Genomic DNA, 21,233 nt, shown 5'->3' with positions numbered 1-21,233 from the left:
GGTTCTGTAACCACAACACTAATCTTGAAAACTCTGAACTGTTCTGAAGGATGTCAATGTGCTCCTCATGCTTTTGGTAACATTGGTCCTTTTTAATATATTCATGATGAGAACTATTCACATTTCTTCAATGTTCTTGTGACATCTACTTATGTCTTACATTCTTTCATGACTTGTGCAGCAACATAGATGAGAGCCTACTGTGTTTATTCCCTTAGCTTCCACTCACAGAAACCTGTGCTCATTCCATCCTGGCCCTAGCAATGCAAAAAATCTTAGATGCTGAAGTTGCCAATGCATGGCCACTTGGTTGATGTCTTTCCTTGGTGGGAGAATGCTCACCTACTCTGCACCAGCTTGAATTTGACACCCCCTCCACGGCCTTGCTCTGTGCCTAGCATCTCACTATTCAACAGCACACACCCATATGCTTTCACAGACCACATCAGCCCTTTGCTCAAAGCTCAGCCCCCTCCCCTTCTGTAAACACAGAACTGTCCTTCAGAAACCAGGTCTCCTTTTTGTGGATTTTCTTTAGGCTCAGCTTTCTTTTTCTCTCCCAGCACTACACGACAAAACAGCCACTCCTACTGCCATCCTCTGTGTCTCTCTTTTCTTTTACTAACCCTCAGTTTTCTGTTGGGAATTTGTTTCACCCAGCTTGCAGCCCTTAATTTTGATGATGTTTTAAAAACTCAACCCAGATCTTTTTAGGTTGCTGAATACTACCAAGTATTCACATTGATGACAGCTATGTGTGTTTATTTTGAAAGAAAACAATGTTCCTAATTGTCGGTCTTCACTTGAAGTTCTGAAAATTAGAGCTGCAAGGGCAGTGAAGCATTAAATGTATGACCTGAATAATTGGAGTGGTATTTTGTCTTTCTTAAAGCTATAGTTCAATAGAATTTTATAGCAACTTGAGTAATAGAATTATTATTTTTTAAAAAAATAAGTAAATAAACTCAGCTTAAAAATAAAGGATCAGACTACATGTAAAACATTTCCTAGGCTTTCTAGGGGAGACCTGCACTACATGGCACAATTTATATTTGTCTATATGTTTTTCTCAGACTTTATTTGTCATGAGTTTTAGCTTTCTACATTAAAACTTAACATTTAGTAGTTGTTTCAATATCACTGAGATATGCAAAGGAAAAAGGATTATTGCTATGAGGTTTGTATAGTCACTTCTTAAGTATGATTATCCACAAAAGAGTTTAGACTAGATTGTGAATTATGTCAATAGATACTTGTTATCTTTGACATATGTAGACACACAAATTCATCTGTCACCACCTTTGGCGTATGGTGGACTGAAACTATGACTCCTGGGCAGAATAGGGATATGGCATTTATATGTTAATATAAATAGAATGATCACTTCAGAAAAAAAAAAAAAAGACCTACAATGAGAACAGTGATATTTGGCCAATCATATTGTTTTTTACTTTGTTATGGTGGTAGATCCACTCATTTGTACAGGATAAAACAGATATTTCTAGTTTCTCTGAAATTATCTAAGGATTTAATGAAGGATGTCTGATGCCCATCTTGACCTTGACCTGCCATGTATGAGACTGACATGGCCTCCTAGGCATTTTAGAATAATAACTGAAATCAGAAAGCTAAAGGACACTTCCAATTTTAAAAGACCAATATGATAATATATTGGACATATAACATGTATGTATTATACACATTTACATATTTAAAATACATAACATATGAATATGTATATAACATTAATTTATATCTTTTTAAAAAAATTACATATTTTTAAATCAAAGCTTATAAGTATACTTTGTAAATGGACATGGCATTTTATCATTGGATCTACTTAAGTCCTTTAACAAAACAAGTCATCTGACTGTTGGAATAGTATTTTCTTGTGCTGTAATGTGTAACCAATATGACCCCTACATTTATTATTCTATCACTATTTATTAGATATTCTTATGTCTAATATACCTCTCTGTGTTTTCAAATTTTATTAACTGTGCTATTGTGCATTTGCTTTGTTAGCATCCGTGAAGCAGAGAGGAGAGAACTGGGAGAGTTCACAGTTATTCACGCACTCACGGGATGGTTACCAGAAGTCATTTCTCTCCAGTAAGTTTGACCATTAAGTTACTCATAGATGTTTTTCCTTTCTTCCCCAGTAAGGTTTCTTTAACTAACACATTTTTAGTTTTTAAGAAAATTTCAAAAAATTTTACATTTTACAAAACATTTGGGCAAATAACATTTTATAGCATTATATAAAATTCCTTGAGAATTTCAGGATGAATTCTGTTTCCTTATATATTTTTCGTTAATTTTCCCTGCACAGTAGTCAGTAAAGATACCAGAGACATGAAATAATCAGAAGTCTATGAGAGGATGGTAACAAAGGAGGAGATCAGAATAATTCACAACTAGAAAATTAGTTAACTAAAATCTGTGAATTGTCTCTTGCTGGAATCATACATGAAAATTAAAGTGTTCACAAATTTTCATAATTTTAAGGAGACTATTTTAATAATAATAAAAATTTGAAGAATTTTATTTTTTAAAATTTTTATTAAATTTATTGGGGTAACATTGATTAGTAAAAGTGTATGATTTGATAACATATCATCTACATATTGCATTCTCCACCACATCAGTGAAATGTTTCTTCTGAAGGTCAACAAAGATCTTAACGTTGTCAAGCCCAGTGGTCACTTCTCTTACCCCATTTACTTGGCATCCCAGTATTTGACTAAGAATAACACTTTCCATTTGCAATACTTGTTTACTTTTGCTTTGGGTGTCTTTGCTTTTGGTGTCAAATCTAAAAACTCATTGCCAAAACCAATACCAAAGAGCTTACTGACTATGTTTTCTCTCAGAGTTTTATGGTTTTAGGTCTTATATTCAAGTCTTTGATCCAATTTAAGTTGATTTTGTGTATGGTGTAAGATAGTGGTTCAATTTCATTCTTTTGTATGTGGTTGTTCAGTTTTCCCAACACCATTTACTGAGAAGACTATCTTTTCTGTATTATATATTCTTGGCTCCTTTGTCATAAATTAATTGACTGCATATGTGTGAGTTTATTTCTGGGTTCTCTATTTGGTTCTACCTATGCATGTGTCTGTTTTTATAACAGTACCATACTATTTTGATTGCTGTATCTTTGTAATACATTTTGGAATCAGGAAACATGATGCCTACAGTTTGTTCTTCTTTCTCTAGATTACTGTTGCTATTTGGGGTCTTTGTAGTTCCATGCAAATTTAAGACTATGTTTTCCATTTTTGTGAAAAAAAATGCCATTGAAATTTTGATAGGGGTTATACTGAATCTGTAAATGGCTTTGGGTAGTATGGACATTTTAACAATATTAATTGTTTCAATATATGAGCATGAGATATCTCTCCATTAATTTGTGTCTTTTCAATTTCTTTTATCAATGTCCTATAGGTTTCAGTGTACAGGTCTTTCACATCTTTGGTTAAATTTATTCCTAGATATTTTATTCTTTTTTGATGCCATTGTAAATGGGATTTTTTTTTAATTTATCTTTCTGATGGTTTACTAGTGTATGGAAACACAACAGATTTTGTATATTGATTTTATATCTTGCAACTTTAGTGAATTATTTTATTAGTTCTATGTGTGTGTGTGTGTGTGTGTGTGTGTGTGTTGTTTTTAGAATTTTCCATATATAATATAAGGCCATCTGCAAATGTTGAGACTTGTGGTTTTTTTGTTCAAATTTGGATGCCTTTTATTTCTCTTTGTTGCCCTAATCACTCTGGCTCGGACTTCCAATACTATATTGAATAAAAGTGGTGAGAGTGGACATCCTTGTCTTGTTGCTTATCTTAGAGGAAGCTTTAGCTTTTCAGCATTGAGTACAATGTTAGCTATGGGCTTCTCCATATATGTCCTTTATTATGTTGAAGTATGTTCCCTCTATACTCACGTTGTTGAGAGTTTTTATCATAAATGGATGAAGCATGGCAAAGAGGGAGCATGAAAATAGTGCCTGCCCTCTGGGTCTCTGGAGAGGATTGCAGTTGGCCTTTAGCTGTATGTTTAATTAGAAGCCTGCCCCTCAAGCCAGTGATGTAAGATAAGCAAATAAACCACTTTCACAGAAAGTCTGCTGCTTCTGCTCTGGGCCCTGGGGTGGGTGATTCTACGTGAGCCTTTTAAGAACTGTTTCTGAGTTTGCTCTAGCTTTTTGCATCTTGTGGATGCATCTGGGAGCTTTCAAAGCTGAATATTTTTGAGGAGTCATTTCTCAGGGCAAGGTCTTAAATGTTGGGGTGCTAGATGTGAGTTTCAAACCCTTTGCTATTCAAGGGGAAGTTCAGAGTTGTGCGATCCCTGCAGTTGCAGGATTTATCGCAAGATTGTTTCTCAGCCTCTTCTACTTGTATCATGTGGGTTTTTTCACATTCACCAAATGTGTAAGAATCGCTCAGCTAGTTTGGGTTTTTTTTTCCAGAGGAAATTGTTCTGTATGTAGCTGTAGATTCAGGGTGTTCATGGGAATTGGTCAGTTCAAGATCCTTGTATGTTTCCATCTTGAACCAGAACTCCTTGTTTGTTCCCTTCCTGTCAACAAAGCCCAGCACACAGCAGGCGTTCAATCAAAGCTTGTTGAATGAATGAACACATAATGGTGTTTTTAACTAATACTTGATGTCACTATTGAAATTAGTCTTGTGAAATAGTAAGTTGATTTTTTCCTGTCAGTAATTTGTTGATGTGGAGGGAAAAGCTTAATTTGGAAATTAATGTTGATGCTTCTTCTTAAAGCCCAGGATATATGGACAAAGTTTGGGAGCTCTTAAAAGAAATATTGCCTGATTTTAAGCTGTCAGAGGAGTCCAGCTCTGAAAGCAAAATAACAATCATAGATACCAAATTAAAAGAATCAGGGAAAGAAGTGAAGGATGGCAAAGAAGTGAAAGATGGCAAAGAAGTGAAAGATGGCAAAGAATACAAATCTGAAACTTCAGTGACAACACTAAAATTACTTGAGAAAAGTGACAAAGTTCCAAAGGGTAAGACATTTTATATCACAATGTTACTCAATACGGATGCTTTACAATCATTGGTGAATTTAATGATTCTTTATTGTCATTAGCATGTATTAAGTGTTGTAGAAATAATTAAGATCCTTCCTTGCTAGGATTGCAGAATTTGTAATGGTGCTGACTGTATGTTAATTATTGTTCTGTATTTTACTCTTGTTAAAAACGAAAGGCAGTTATACATTTTGATGATACTAAATTAATATAGTATTAATTTAGGAAGACACATCAAGTTTCCAATTTCCATCAAATACATCATTCTTATGTGTTATATGTAGGGTGAAATAGACCAAAACAGCAAAAGAGAAAAAGTGTCCTGTTTATTTTTTCAGGAAATGTGAAATGGATAGGATTAGAGTACGATTTATTGACCATTTATTTTAAAATGGAAGTTCATATTTGAGAAGAAAAGTCTAATTATTTTATAAAGTTTAGGATTATTTATCTTCTTAAAGTGGGAAATATATGTTTTAAATGTAATATATTTTGAGTAATTTTTTATTTTCTATTTTCTAAAATATCTTATATAGTTATGCATACAAATAATGCTCATATAGTAAAGGAGAATTAAATATACTAGAAAATACTCAGCTTTTTTGTATAGTTTGATAGCATCTATTATGATCTTTCAAATATTTGTTTTATAAAATATTGTCCAATTATTCCTTATTCAGGATCTTATTTACCAGCATTTCCCACAGTATGCTACACAAAAATTGTTCCTATAAAAGTTCCTCAAAAATATACCAAGATCAAGTGTTTTAGTGATATCTGCATATAACAACCCTTTTTGAGATGACCTAATGCACAGTAGTTTATGAAAGAAAGCAAAAAAAAAAAAAAAAAAAAAGAGGGGGGGAGTAGCCTGATTAAATTTGTTTTATTCAGCATATCCCCAAATTAATTTGAACCTAGAAGCCCTTTCTCATGTATCACAAATTAACGTCTGTCCATCCATCCAATACACTACTGAGTAGAATACTAATAAATGGTCCAGAAATTAATAACTTTGTGAACAAAATCAGATGTGAAAGTTGTCTCCTAGAGCTTATTATCAAGTGAGAAGGACTAACATTAATTTAAAAAATCGTATCTGTATACTGAGACATGAGCCTTAGATAGAAATACAGTGAACTGTGGGAGTTCATATGGGTGACCTAGTCTGGGGCATAACGGATGAATTCCCTAAGAAACTTCGAGCTGTGTTTGCAAAGATGAGAGGGGTATCTAGAAGAAGATGAGGGACTGTGGAGAGACGAATATCCTAAGTAGAGGAAATAGCAGGTAAAATGTTGGGAGGCAGTAGGAAGAATGACATTGTTTTGGAAGACCTGACAGAAGATGTGTTTAGCTGGAGAAAAGGACATGTGGTATAAAGTAGCTTGAGAAGAATCTGGAGAAGTAGGCACATGATCCTATAAAATCTAGGTCATGTTAGGATTATTGATTGTTATCATAAGAACAATTGATAGCTAATGAAGAGCTTAGAGGACAGTCATGACCTAAATCACATTTACAAAAGCATATTCTGGTTCTTTGAGGATAAAGGACCTTAGCGTGGGGATGAGGACCTTGGGGGAGGGGGTTGGTGAGTGGATATAGAAAAAACAGTCTGGAGACACCTGTATGAGCTCAAGTAGAGACAGTGGTAGCTAGGAATAGAGTAGTAGGGTAGTCACAGTCAAGTTGCTGATAAGGTGAATAATTTGAGAGATATTTGAAAAGTAAAAAAAGTGGCGCCTTTAACTGAGAGGATGCTGCTGAAAAAGGAATGGCTTTATGAGGAGAGATCACAAAATGATTTTGAACATAATGGAATTTGAGGTGCCTTTTGAGAAAATCAAGTGGAATGTTCACGTCGGGAGTTCCAGGCTGGTCATATACATTTTGGAATCATTGACAAATGCATGCTAAATTAAATTATGGATGATGTTCCCAAGGAGACAGCATGGAGTGAGAAGATTAGGCTGCTTGAGACTGAGCCTTAAAGAAGCTAAACATCTGAGGGCTAGGTAAAAAATGATGATCTGACAAGGAGGCTAAAGGATGGCCAGAGAAGTAGGAAGAAAATCAGCAGAGCATGGTGCTACTAAAGTCAAAAAGAGAGTGTTTCAAGAATCGGAGAGATAATCTGTGTCAAATAATGTGAGTTGAAATATGATGGGAACTCATATTTCTCTGTCGAATACATTGGGCACTGGTGAAGGATGGGAGTGGAAGACACATGGGAGAGTGTTAAGAAGTAAGTGGAAAGTAAAATAATGTACAAACAACCCTGTTAGAAGTTTGTGAACAGAAAAGCTACAAAGTGGAAGTTGACAGGGAATATGTGGACCCACACAGGATATTTATATTTTTCATCTAGTAAGGGAGACTTAGTACATTTAAGTGATACTTCAGAAGATCCCGCTGCGATGACAGCAATAGTGTATGTTTCTTGAGAAGTCAGGAAGAGCAAGATCCAGAGAGCCCAGTTGGAGAGATTGGACCAACCCAAGGGAGCAACAATGTCACTATTCCACCAGGTGGAGACAGAACATGGGAGAAGATTGGTGTAGATGTTGCTGGTTGAATGGATTTCACAGGGAGAAGTTGAGCGTTTCTGATAAAGGCTACTTTCTATTTTCTCTCTTTATAAACAGCCTATCTATGAGCTGAGTGAGGTGGAGGTGTAAGATGGAGTTTCTCATGGTGATTTAAAATAGATGTAGCAGAGGTTTGCAGAACTAGGGAACGGTTATCTCCCGTAGGAATCAGCTGCTAACTTTATTTAGAGTGAGGTTTGCTAGATGGGTGGGATGAAATGACAGAGGAGGAAACATTTATTTAGGGTATTAGCAAAAACACATTTTGGTAAACACTTGCATACTATCCAAATTTCTATGTGAAAGTGTTTTTTTTTTTCTATTCATAATTTTTAGTATAAATTATATTATTTTTAAATTACAAATTCTGAATAGGAGTTTGAAGTCTGTTAAAGTCCTATTTTAAAATTCTATATGAAATGATGTATTGCTACCTAAAATTAATTTATTCAGTGAAGTAAAATATTTATGGATAATCCACAAAATAAAATTCTGAAAACCTGTTTTTTTATACTTTACTTTCCCAGTTAAATGTTTCATCCTACACTTAAAGTTATAGTTATGTTCACTTTTGTGTCTAACTTAGGTGTTCAATGTATAATAAAAGCTAAGATAATGAGACAAGTTGACTTAGTGGCTAAGGAACATTACAAGTTGTTAATGTCACAGTTTTTATTTATGCAAATTTAAAAAAAATAATAACTTGAACAATAGTAATTATAAATTAAGCAGATGATGAAAGAATGAAATGACAGAAATCTGTATTTTATTTCAAAATTCAAGGAGCTTTATTGGGGAATAAAAAAAAACTTGGAGGATTTTTTTTTTTAAGGTAAAGGAAAACATGTTTCATAGAACTGTAAATATGAGTAAAAATTCAAATGGTACAGGTAGTTCTGTGTACAGGGCTTGACAACACAAGTCATGCTGGCAAAAAGATGTTGGTCTGGCATCCAGTTTCCAACAGAAGATATTCTGAAGGTAGTAAACTGTATTTACTTGAGATGGAGGCAGCAAATAAAGATCTGAGATGGCTCCCCATTTAGGACTCAACTTTAAATACATGCTTTGCTATTATTTGGGTTTTGTTTTTAAAATGGGAAAATTCGGCTGACACTGTAATTTTATATGCATAAATAATATTCAAATGATCATCTCTGTTTTACATAAAATTATGTGTAGTCAATAATAAAAAATGCTGCAGGTCTTTCACAATACACATCAATTTTCAAAAATTTGTTTTGCTTTACTTTACTGAGAACTGTTTGGGGAAACTTGTGGCTATTGTTTTACATTTAAATTATGCTATGATTTTGGCTTTTTTTCAACACAATGACTGAATAAGAAATATAGTTTGAGGTTTTACACTTAAAAGATATCTATTGTATTTTTAAATGTGTTAGAGAAAGCAGATGCCAAAGACGTTGGGAAGAAGAGGAGTAAAGACGGAGAAAAGGAAAAGGAAAAGGAAAAGGACAAATTTAAATGGTCACTACACGGTTCAAGACCCTCATCAGATGTACAATATTCTCTGCAGTCTCTTTCAGACTGTAAGCTCTTAATCTCCTAGGATAATAACTACTTTAGCTGTTTCCTAAAACATTGGAACTCTTTGGAACATAGACATGTATCTCCTGTTTCAACATATCTAGATAAGCTTGCTTAAGGTTGCCCATAATTGTATGGGTATGGATATTACATAGGGCAAGGTCCTACGTATGAGACAGAAACCAAGGTTGTCCAAGTTCGTATGGTACAATAGTCACAGGAGAAGTGCTTATATGATGGAGAACATATACTAACAAACATGTATATTATGTATTAGTATATTATAAAATATATATTGTACTATGTAAATATATTATGTCATATATTCTATATAATATACAATTATACAAAACATAAATATATTTATATGTGTATATATTACCTTAGATATTAGTATATGTCCTCCTCTGTATGAATACATTATATATATTACATATATAATATTTTTAAGATTATATAATATATATTGTATATATGATCTTTTTTAAAGACTTTATATTCCTAACATTGGGTCATCTATCTTGGTGCTTCCAGAATGCAGGTTATAATTCTCAGCTCACCACTTATTTCATGGTTGAAAACACATGCATTTTCCTCCAGCATTATACTTTATCTAGTTATGTTTTTCATTTTATCATCTTTTTAAATAATTATTATGTTTTTTGTGAGGACATTTTAATAAGTATGGCTTTTTATTTTTTATAGAAACATGTTTGGTGATTTGGTAGAGAAGAGTCACTAGTCATTATATTTTTAATTCTGTATTAAAAATCGTTTTCCTGTATTGATGCTTTAAGCAATCTTTTTTGATAGTGGATGACATAACATTTCCAAAGTTACCGATAATTTATCATCATTGTGAAAAATGACTAAACTTTTCTCTAAGTTTCTTTCTTTGTGAAAATAAAGGTGACAATGCCTTTTTCTCTACCAAACTCATAGTTAAGGTCAATCTCAAGACACGGAATGCAGTTTATAGTTTAGGTTTTGGAATAAAACTTCCTCAGTTCAGAGCTCTGCTCCACGAAAAACATACAAAGTTTGATTTTTAAATGTAAAAATATGTTTTTATAACTTTGTCATGTTTTATATCTTAATCAATTCTAGAGCGATCCTGGGCTCATATCTGATTTATATTTTGTGGCTTTAAAGATACTATTCTTCAAGATACATGTCTAATACAATTAATTCAAAGTGCTTGAATTTGTAAAGAAATAAAACAAAACTTTTAAATTAAAGATAAAGGCAATAAACAAAAATAAATTCTGTTATTTTGGCCAGAATCTTTCAAGAACAAAAGGATACTGAATCAAATATCATAATACCCAGGATGTTAAGGAGCACATAAATAAGTGAAGTTCAGAAGTAAATTCTATAAGTATTAGACATTCTAAACTGAGTTACTTATGTTTTCCTTCTTCATGGAAGGATTTATTTATGTTTTCTTTCTTCTTGAAATGACATGAAAACTCCTGGACTTCTTTAACTTCAAGATAAAGATTTTTATCTGTGAAAGCTAAGAAATGTCTCAATGTTAAGATCACTACTTTGAACATAATCATTTGTAGACCATTCTAAGTTACATTGACTGATGACTGGTAAGTTTATGCAATAACATTTTTACAGTGAAATAAAATGATTTCTTTAGCAATTAAATGGTGCTATTAATTAAGGTAAAATTAGTGAGATAGTCTATAAAATAGATGCACATTTGAGATTTAACATTTATTAAATACATTTAGAATCATTTACCTATTTTTCACCAGCAAAGGTAAGGTATTATCTTTAATTCAAATTCTTTAACTTTTTATTCTATCCTAATGTTCATTAAGGAAATTGAACAGTCTGCAATGACCTACTGGCAGTCTCATTTTAGCCAGAATTTTCATGACACGATATATGTTTATTTTTGCAGGTTCTTCAGCAACATCGTCCCCTTACATGGTTGTATATGCTACTTTTACACCTCTCTATTTGTTTGAAAAGAAGATATTTTCATTAGAGAAGATGGTAAGTACTCAAGGCCAGGAAATGCAGTATCATTTATGGTGTGTTTGTGTGTGTGATTACTTCTTTGATAGAAGGTATACCAGAATTTAATTAAAATTTCATTACTAAATTTCAGTTTCCTTATCTTTAAAATCAGGCATTTGAACACAAGGTCTTATGACATTCAAAATTATCTTAGATGATGGCAATAATTCCATCTTTAAAAAAAGTAATCATATGTTCTATCAATTCCTTGCATTATAAGTGAAAGAAAAACATATAAATTGTATATTTCAGTAAGAATCATGTAAATCATTCCTAAATAACAATGAATCACCTTTCCATAAACAGATTGTATATATTCTCTTAATGTCCGCGTTTGATTTAAATGAACTCACATTCAGAGCTGGTAAACCATTGCTATAACCACCTTGTATCTTAAACTCATACACAAAATGTTAACTGCTTTTTTTCTTATAAATCTGACAACTTGTAGAAAGTTTAAGAAATACATACAAAGGGACTGAAACTAAAATATGTATAGTATAAATACCTAGACATAGGCAATGCTAACATTTTGGCATATATCTTTTGATTATTTCTTCTCTGCATATAGTGTGTGTGTACATATGTATACTTTTTTTGCACCGTGGAATTAAATTTTATATTCTGTTTGGGAACCAGCTTTTTCACTTGACACTATCATTAACATTTTTCCATGAGTTAAATATTTGGCAGCATAATATTTAGTAGTTGCATGGGATGTACAGGTTTCCTGTATTTTTTTAAGTTATCTTTTGTCCTTGGACATAAAAATCTTTTTTACCTTTCCTTTAAAAAGGGTAAAGACCACCAGATTACTCTTCAATTTAGAAACAACTTATTGCATTTGGGGCTTACTGAATCCTAACCCTTTGGGAGACTTAGATATCTAACACTTTATTTCTAGAATTCCATATGTTCTTCATTCATTAAATTAAAGTATAAGACCAGTAGGAGTGCAGCAGTATACAGTACCAGCAAGGGATTGGGTCTAGGAACCCCCACAGATACCAACATCCGCAGATGCTCAAGTTCCTTAAATAAAATGGCATATGATTTGCATATAACCTCCACACATCTTCCTGCATATTTTAAATCATCTCTAGATTACTTATGATACCTAAATCCAATCAAATGCTATATAAATAGGTGCTATACTATATTGTTTAGAAAATAATGACAAAAAAAAAAGTCTGTACAAATGCAACCATGGCAGGCCTCATTATATAGTACATGTTAACAAGCAGAGGGAAACTTGTGCTGGAAAATCTGGAGGTCAAAGTGAACCCACTGGTTTCAGGGAACTACTAAAGGTTGAATGGATTGCAAAGGGATAAGTCTTAGAAGCAGCTTGCAATGTGGGAGTGATTCAGGACACAAAAAAATATTATAAATCCTCTGAGTGAAGTTGAAAATGGCTTACGGGGCCCTGAGGCGCAGGAATTTGCCCAGTGTCTGTAACAGTTATTAAATAAACTTCAAGGCTATAATGAACTGACTGTAGTGTCATGTTCTCCCTAATTTGCCTGCTGATTCTTTACATTAGCTATTGGGATGTTCTAGTTCTCCTGGTAAAAATCAAATTATAAGGGAGATATAATGCTTTAAAGATAAATCTACAGAAAAAAAGTATTCTAATGGAGTTTTGTTAAATGAAGTGCATTGCTAAAAACTGTAGCTCCAAACACCAACATGTAAAAGAAAATCAATACCTTACATTTATTTAAAAAATTGGTCCAGAACACAAGCAAAATCAACAAAACTATGAATTATGCCACATCTCCCCATCTTCTTGCTCTTGAGTATTCAATATGTTTTAGTTTTATTTAAATCGGTAATCTGGGAGATGTAAAAACGCCTCTCCCACCTTATCAAACCCCTACTTTTAAAGAATTTTTGAGGTGAGATGGGGTAAAGGAATGAAAGGGTCTTATGGGCAAGGAAACTTCAGATTTAAGTCTTAAATGTGAATTATTTAAAAATATTTATTGAGTGCCTACTCAACATTTCACTTAAATGTTTCACTATTCTGAATGCTTCGCTGTCCCTAACTCTAACCTAAGGAAACTTGAAATCCTTTAACAAAGTTTCTCAACATCAAACTGTAACTATTGTTAATGGTATTACTTTTCATCATTCAGAAATATTGTGTAGTATGTTGGAAATAAAATGAAGTATGAGAAATTGGCTTACATACCTTAAGTCAGGCTAATATTATACTTGTGTGTATTATTCAAACAATACAATAGGTGCTAATACCATACTTAATCATTTGACACAATATTTTACATTTTCAAAATGCCCTAAGTTATTTTATTTTTTAATGCTCAAAAAAAGAAAGTAAATAGACTACAACTTTGGTTGCAACTGTAAGAAGGAATTAAGACATGTACCAAATTTTATGAATAGTAAACTATCTTGAAAATATTCAGCTTACAAGTACTACTTTGAGTATGACATCTATTTTGGATATAATTGAAATGTAAATTTTATAGTGATATACTTTTTGTTACCATAACTGAAGCATTTTCTTACTGAATAGCATCAATAAATTCTACTATAAATTCTCATGGAAAGGATTACTTTCAAGTGTTGCAAAAGTTCAAAAATTTGACAGGGCTAACATTGTAGAAAAAAGGTTTAAGCTTTAGAACATCTGTAAAAAATATTTTTTTTAGGTCACTCAAAGGCATAGTTTCTGATTTTTTTCCTCAGTAAATTACTAACATCCACAAAAGGGATAAGGAGATGTGGCGATTTCACCTACTTTTTTTATTAGCCCTTTAAAAAAACAAACAAACATCATTCACTTTTCTTTTTATTTTGAATATTTACACATTTTTAAGTGGCTCATCTGGACTCAATACTGCACCGATGAACTTCTTCTTACAATTACTAATTAATTATTGCAATGATTCATTAATCCCTGGATTCAGGAAGAACTGTCCTGTCTCACAGATACCCCTTCCTATCTTATGTCTCCCTGAAGTATAGATTGAACTATAGAGAAATAGTCACAAGAGCGAGGCATATTCCAGCTGAGGCAATAATTTGGAATAAGCTGATAGGTAGGTTTCTGTTCCCAATGACAGCTTTATAAATTTACATTTTCAAGCATTGCTATTTCCATAGCAATCAATGATGCAAAATCACTAGGAAGAAAAACAGTTTGGGTAAAACTGACTTTAATGTAGTTAATAGTAGATTTTAATGTTTAATGAAACTTTAAATGTTTCAACTTTTAGACTGTGACCATCAGAATTTGCCTGCAGTATTGCTTCCTTTATCTTGCACATACTTCCTGCTTTCTTATGGTATATTCCAGCCATCAATCAGTAACTAAAGTTCTGCTTAAGTATAATTCTGAACTGTTCCAAAGCCAAGTGGCTTCAGGAGATCTGAACAGTGGAATATGGGAAGCATCTGTGTGAGAGACTGCTTGATTTGGCAGGATACAGGGCAGCTTCTATTCTCTGTCCTTCTATGAATGGCTCCATTGTCAGGAGTGGCCATGGGGATTTCCTGTGGGGGAGCTGCTGTTTGGGATGAAGGAATAAACCATAGACAAGGCAATAGCTGTCACCTCATTGACCTGACCCACTAAATGCAGTGGATTTTTAAAAATATTATGTAGCAACTGCTAGTGATTAAAAACAAACAAATACACAAATAACACTTTACATATTAAGTACTTGTATCAAAGTTTTGACCTATAAAAATAATAATTGATTAATTGTAGACCTCAACTGATGTGCTGAGTTTTACAATCTCGTAGAGTCTTAAACTCTTAGAACTCAAAAGTAGTTTACAGGTCTAGACTCTCATTTGTAAATAAGGAAATGAGGCCCCAGAAAAAGTAAAAATGGAAAGAAATATAAATGGTAAGATTGCTTATGTTAAGGGAGGTAGAAATATGGGTGGTTATTTTTTTCTTTATTACCACTATGTCTCTGTAGTGGTGATAGTATTTTTATAATGACAGAAAGGTATTATTTTATATGCATGAAGCAATTGTAAGAATTCTTTGAAATCTACCTTCCATCTTTTAGTCCAATTCTGCTGAGAAGCTACGAGAATATGGCCTGTCCCACATCTGTAGCCATCCTGTGCTGGTGACCAGAACCAGGTCTTGCCCTCTTGTATCTCCACCGAAACCACCCCCAGTGCCTCCCTGGAAACTCTTTCGTCAAAAAAAAGAAACTGTCGTAACAGATGAACCTCAAGGTATGGTTCATGTCTGAAAATCTTCCTAAGTAACATTTCTCTATGTGAAGGTCTAATAATTTCATTGGTAACGAAAGATGTATATCAAGGCAAACCACCCAACATTACACTGAAAGCCTTCATTTAATTTTAGGTCTAAATTTTATATCATTAAAGAATTCTCCACATCTCAGAAGTTGAGCAGTTTGGTTCATGTCTAAATGGACATGTCTAAATGGACCAACTATATCAAGGCCATTCTTTGGATGATGGCATTGTGATTATTATGATGGTGTAAAAGTGGTTTGTAATAAATATCATATGGAAACTTAAATTGCATGTGTTAAGCCACTGGAATGAATTTCTAATATGAAAATCATTCTAGAATACCCTGTAGGACATGATCTTTGAATTAACTGATTTCTACTTAAAACTCCTGTAGGAATAGAACTTCTACCCTCGACTGACTCCTGCGTTAATATCGTCATATAGCCACTTAATAAATGGTAGTTAGTGTCAGAAATAAACAGACTCACATGGGAGGAACTGTTCCCAACTTGCTCTTATTCTCTCAGTTCATTTCTAAATTCCTCACAATCCATGTCTAACTCTTTACGCCTTCAATATTTTTCTCTGCAAGTCTTCATTCTTACTCCTTTTCCCATGAGCACCAAGTTTGAATGGGAGAAAGACCAAGATGGCAAGAGAAGAAATGAATGAGACCATCAATGAAAAATCAATTTTAAAGAGAAGCACAACATGGGATTAAAAAAGAAACACTAGTAATTTAAAAATTACAGTCTAGGAGAATAATTCATGTGTTTATGTTTTAACATCTATAGCTTTTTTCCATAGTTACTTTATGCAGTTTTTAATGAAGGATGATAAAATAAACTGGAGAGTTATGGGATATATATATATATATATATATATATATATATACATATATATATACATATATATATTTCCAAATAACTTAAATTATGTTAATAATAACAACAGCTTTTATTGTGTTCATTTCCTTGCTTTTGCACTTTCTCCTTTCATTTTTTCTAATACCTCATTATTGTCTAAGTATATTCATTCAGTAATTAACGCCATTGAAATTTGCTGGGTGAATAGTGATATAATTAGTACAGCATTAAATGTTAAGTTCTGCATGTAATCTTAGAAGATGAAAACAAAAGTACATCACACTTCCTGTTTTTTTTTAGAATTAATAATAAAGAAGCCTATACAGTTTCTTGAGATATCAAGTCCATTTTTAAATTATAGAATGACTCCATTTACAATTCCAGCAGATACGTAAGTAAATAACATCCTTTCCTACAAATGCATCTTGCTCTCAAAAAAAAAAAAATATATATATAGATAGATAGATAGATATAGATATTATGTGGTTTGTGTAGTTAAAAATAACACTAAATGGGAGCATTTTGAAGAACTTCCATTTAATGAAAAGGTCAACTATATGTATAATACTTATTCCAGGATATTTTCTTGATCGTGTATAGCTTATGAGTTCTCTAATCCACTTGATTAACAAACATATTTTGCTAATGTTTTATGTGTTAGTGTTACGGGTTGAATGTGTCCGGCTAAAATTTGTATGTTGAAGCTCTAAACCCAGTGTCTTTGGCAATAGAGCCACTAAGGAAGTAAGTGCAGTTAAATGAGGTCATAAGATCAGTGTCTTCATAAGAGACAGGGTACACTCTTTCTCCATCCACTGAAGAAAGGTCATGTGGACATACAGTGAAAAGGTAGCTGTCTGCAAGCCAGGAAGAGAGTCCTCACTAGAAACTGACCATTCTGATCTCAGACTTCCAACCTCCAGAACTGTGAAAAAATAAATTACTGTTGTTTAAGCAACCTAGGCAACTGTAGAGAAAACTAATACAACAAGGCACTATATTTCACTTGAAAATAGAAAGATAACACACTTATCTTGCCCCACAGAGCTGTCAGCTTCTAGGGAAGCTGAATGTATAAGTAAATAATTACAATAAACTGTAATAATTGCCATTACCAAGGCATGTCCCAAATTCTGTGATTGTACTTCAAAGAACTTATTTTGCAGAAATACTTAGAATAGAGTGCTGATGACACTGGTTGTGCAGGAGGTGGAAGAACTTGCCATCAGCCTGTGATAGATGTGGTTCTGCTTCTGGATATTACAGCTCCTCATCTTCCTGGTGGAAGTGTTTGAGGTCCTACTGTGTTTGTCATCTCCCATCACCCTTCGATAATCTTCCAATTTAAAGCTACACTTCAGAGCCACAATGCAAGTTTACATGAGGCCTATAGTTCAATTCAGTTGCTGTGAAGGTGACTAGATAGTTAGCTCACCTGCCCTTCCCATCATTTTTTTTTTTTTGTCAACAGTATGGGTATTTATTAAATTTAAGTACATGTAAAGATTTTATTGGGTATCTGATGGACACTTGTTTTTCCATCATTTCTTGCTGCATTGCCCACAGCCTACGTCTTTCCCTAGCCTCTGCTGCTTTTAATTTAAGATTCATCATAGAGGATTCGGGGTAACCTCACAGATTTTGGATTCCCTGTTTTTCTTTTTTTCTTATTTGGTCCTAATGAGATTTTGGGTTCTCTGCTTTGCTGGGTCTTGCCATCAATCTATTCCTGTCTGACTCTAAGGGATGTATTACCATTCCAATCATGGCACCTCTATTTTGCCAGTTCTGCATGACTGTGCTTTTATTTATTTTTATTTCTTCTGAGACCCCAGTGGAATTGTAGGAGGGAGATCACAGTACAGTACAATAAATTTGTGTTCAGACTGTTATCTTGAACTAAATGTGTGTCTCTGCTTGTGACTTCCTTCTTCTGCTGCCTCCTTGTTTGCATTTCACCTTCCATGGCTATTCTCTCCTCTCTGTTCCTTACCCAGTTGGATCCAGAACTCACTTTACCTCGATGCCTCTATTTCCCATTCTTTGAAACCAACCAACCCAACAAAACCAAAACAACAAGAAAAACACCCAAATTATTTGTGCATATAGCAGATTTTTCTAATGGTTTTATGGGAAGTATGGATAGCTTGAAGGAGGCATTATATTTTGGTCATATTTGAACAACACAATTAATTAAAAGAGAATATTACATACTCCTGCTTTTAAACCATTCAGCTACTTTACTATTGTAAATTCTAGTTGACCACCATTATCCATAGTCTCCAAGCTTCTCACCACCTTGGGTAGCCGCTTTCTTGTTCTCTTCAGGCTCCTGCTTCTCTCTCCACTTTAGTTCTCATTCAGAGAGCAGGCTAGCCCTCCATTTTGGTTTTGTGCTGCCTCCTTGCAGACTGTGTCCTCAAACCACGTACTACTTTATCCCTCCCTACTCCCTTATCTAGCAAGTAACATGTTCTGACAAGATGTTTACTAAATGAATATAGTTCTTCCCCTAAAATGAATAACCTGTGAAGCAGTTAAAATAATATGACTCAGTTCTTCATTCCCTTTCTACATGTCAGATCTTCAAATATTTCACAACAATTATATGCCCCACTGTATTCTTGTGTTTTTTTTCTTATTAGGTTTCTAGATAAGATAATAGAATATTGTGTAAGTTATTTTTCAATCCTGTTAGACTTTGCAATTAATAGAAAAACTTCTTTTTCTATTAATTCTACCATGAATTAGGCTTTCTGTTACTTGGGACACAAATAATCCTAACTGATGCTGTAATAATTATGTTAATTAATATTAATAAAATTTTTTAAATAAATTCTTTAGTGGCACAAGCCACATTTTAAGTTTTCAACAGGCAAATATTCTAAAACAACACTTTCATCATTGCATAAATTTTGTATAATGTTGAAACGAATGAATAAGTAATCTGCCTATAATTGTAGTGTTTTATTATGACACTGTTATATTAGTTTTTATTAGTTGACCTATATTTCTATTTATAGATTAACATGAGAAAATCTAACCCATTTTTATTATAAAATATAAATAGGAGGAATATTCTTTGTCCTATTACAAAGTCCAATTGAATTTAGGTGTCCTAATATGATAGTTAAAACATTCCAAACAATTTCATTTCATAAATAGAAATTCATGCTTCGGTGAAAAATGTACTAAAGCTTGTGTTAATGCAGTGATTATAGGAAAACAATGTTTTTAGGTTCTACTTTATAATTATAAATAGTTAAGATAAATTTTGAATTGGTTAAAATAAGGCCAAAAATTATAGCAAATAAAATCTTGCCAAGTATTAAGTCATATTAAAAGTTCAAATAAACTCATGTATTTGCAAACCATTACAGTAGTAATGTTGTAAGTGCAATTTACGACGTTTAAATTCAGCTAACTGAATTTATTTAAAGCTTTTATAGAAATTAATACATTTATGTATAAAACAAAAATTATTATAAATTAAAATGCGAGTTTGAGGAAAATGTAACAGTAACAAATTTTAAAACCCAAAGTAGAAGCAAATGGTCTTTTCTGTTTATGAAACTGTCTTTCAAGGCTTGACATTGCTAATCGCCAATGTCTGTGCTGCCTGAGGGTGCCTCCTCATCCACTTCTCAGTTCCATCATCAGTGCATAGAAATGACAAGAGTCTTAAAGATTAAAGATTTGAAGAATATCTGTAATATTTTCAACTTAAATAGAGTCCATAAAAATGTAAATTAACTAGCTATGATGTAAACTTGAGTGGCTAGTATAAATGTCCCAATTATAAACGTAAGTGCTCAAGTCTCATGATTAAGATTTTGATTCTGAACCTATTACATTGATCCATTAATCTGATACTTAAGTAAATCAATTCTAAATGCTGTGAAATTCCTATGTTCTGATGAATATTCAAAATTAGTGACCACAACTTTAATGCTTTCACTGTATTAATTGAGTTCAAGGTTTTTTTCAAAATGTGTCAGAAATCCACAAAAAACAAAAAGTTACATTTTGACTATTTTATGCATTTAATAATAACAATCTGAGCTGCTTTGTATATAAATGAAATTTTTATGTATAAAAATTTAGGATATATTCATCGGGCCATTATGGCAAAAGGGTTTAAAATAGTTTCCAGAAAATTTTTACACAATTGCAGTGACTGATAGAGAACATTTCTTTAGTAATATAGAAAAAATTCAATGTTTTTGACACAAAGAAAAAGAGTAACATAATACTTTTCTAAATTTTGACTGCTTTTCTTCTTCAGTTTCTATTCCTATCATGGACTTTATTAGGTTAGTTCAAAAGTAATTTCAGTTTAAAAGTTTAAAAATAATTGCAAAAACCGCAATTACTTTTGTACCAACCTAATAACATATCCAAAGGAATGACCATATCTAATGGTTATTATGTGTGTGACCTATAATATAAGTCATGCAATAATTTTAATAAAGCTTTACTAAAGTTTAAAATACACTCAAAAAGTACTCTGGTGCCTGTCCAGACTGTCCCTTGAGTGTGTCGTTCTTGCAGGTGGCCAGGTGATGATCTGGAGCAGTCTGAAGCTGGCCACTGAGCCTACTGGCCCTGGGACCTCCTGGAAGGGGACCTGCTATAGGCCTAGTTCAGCCACAGTCTGTGCCTGTCTGGCGCCACCTGGCATGAGGCACAAAGCAATCCAGAAATGGCTGCCAGGACAAGTTTTCTCATGATTCAGAATGCTACCCCCAGATTTCTAAAATCTGTGTCAACAGGGACCACAAATTGGTTGGTTCACAACCTGAACTCCTGCATTTACTTCCTTACTTGATTTTCTTATACCTTCTTTCACCTTTATTATTCGATTAAGATAGATTAAATTC

The 21,233-nt window shown here is 33.1% G+C and overlaps 1 protein-coding gene across 1 annotated transcript in view; it reads left to right on the top strand.

The window, feature by feature from the left end:
- Nucleotides 1–21,233, top strand: part of ADGB (androglobin) — a 134,219-nt gene that overhangs the window by 36,078 nt on the left and 76,908 nt on the right. Inside the window, exons 7-12 of the mRNA XM_081045108.1 lie at nt 2,026–2,112; nt 4,795–5,042; nt 9,061–9,207; nt 11,121–11,215; nt 15,286–15,460; nt 16,654–16,744. Coding sequence (XP_080901234.1) covers nt 2,026–2,112; nt 4,795–5,042; nt 9,061–9,207; nt 11,121–11,215; nt 15,286–15,460; nt 16,654–16,744 — 843 coding nt within the window. The remainder of the gene's footprint in view (nt 1–2,025; nt 2,113–4,794; nt 5,043–9,060; nt 9,208–11,120; nt 11,216–15,285; nt 15,461–16,653; nt 16,745–21,233) is intronic.

This window comes from Rhinolophus hipposideros (assembly GCF_964194185.1).
Source record: "Rhinolophus hipposideros genome assembly, chromosome: 3".
Classification (NCBI taxonomy): Eukaryota; Metazoa; Chordata; class Mammalia; order Chiroptera; family Rhinolophidae; genus Rhinolophus; species Rhinolophus hipposideros.
Note: the sequence above shows the minus strand (reverse complement) of the source record. Positions and strands in the feature narration are given on the sequence as shown.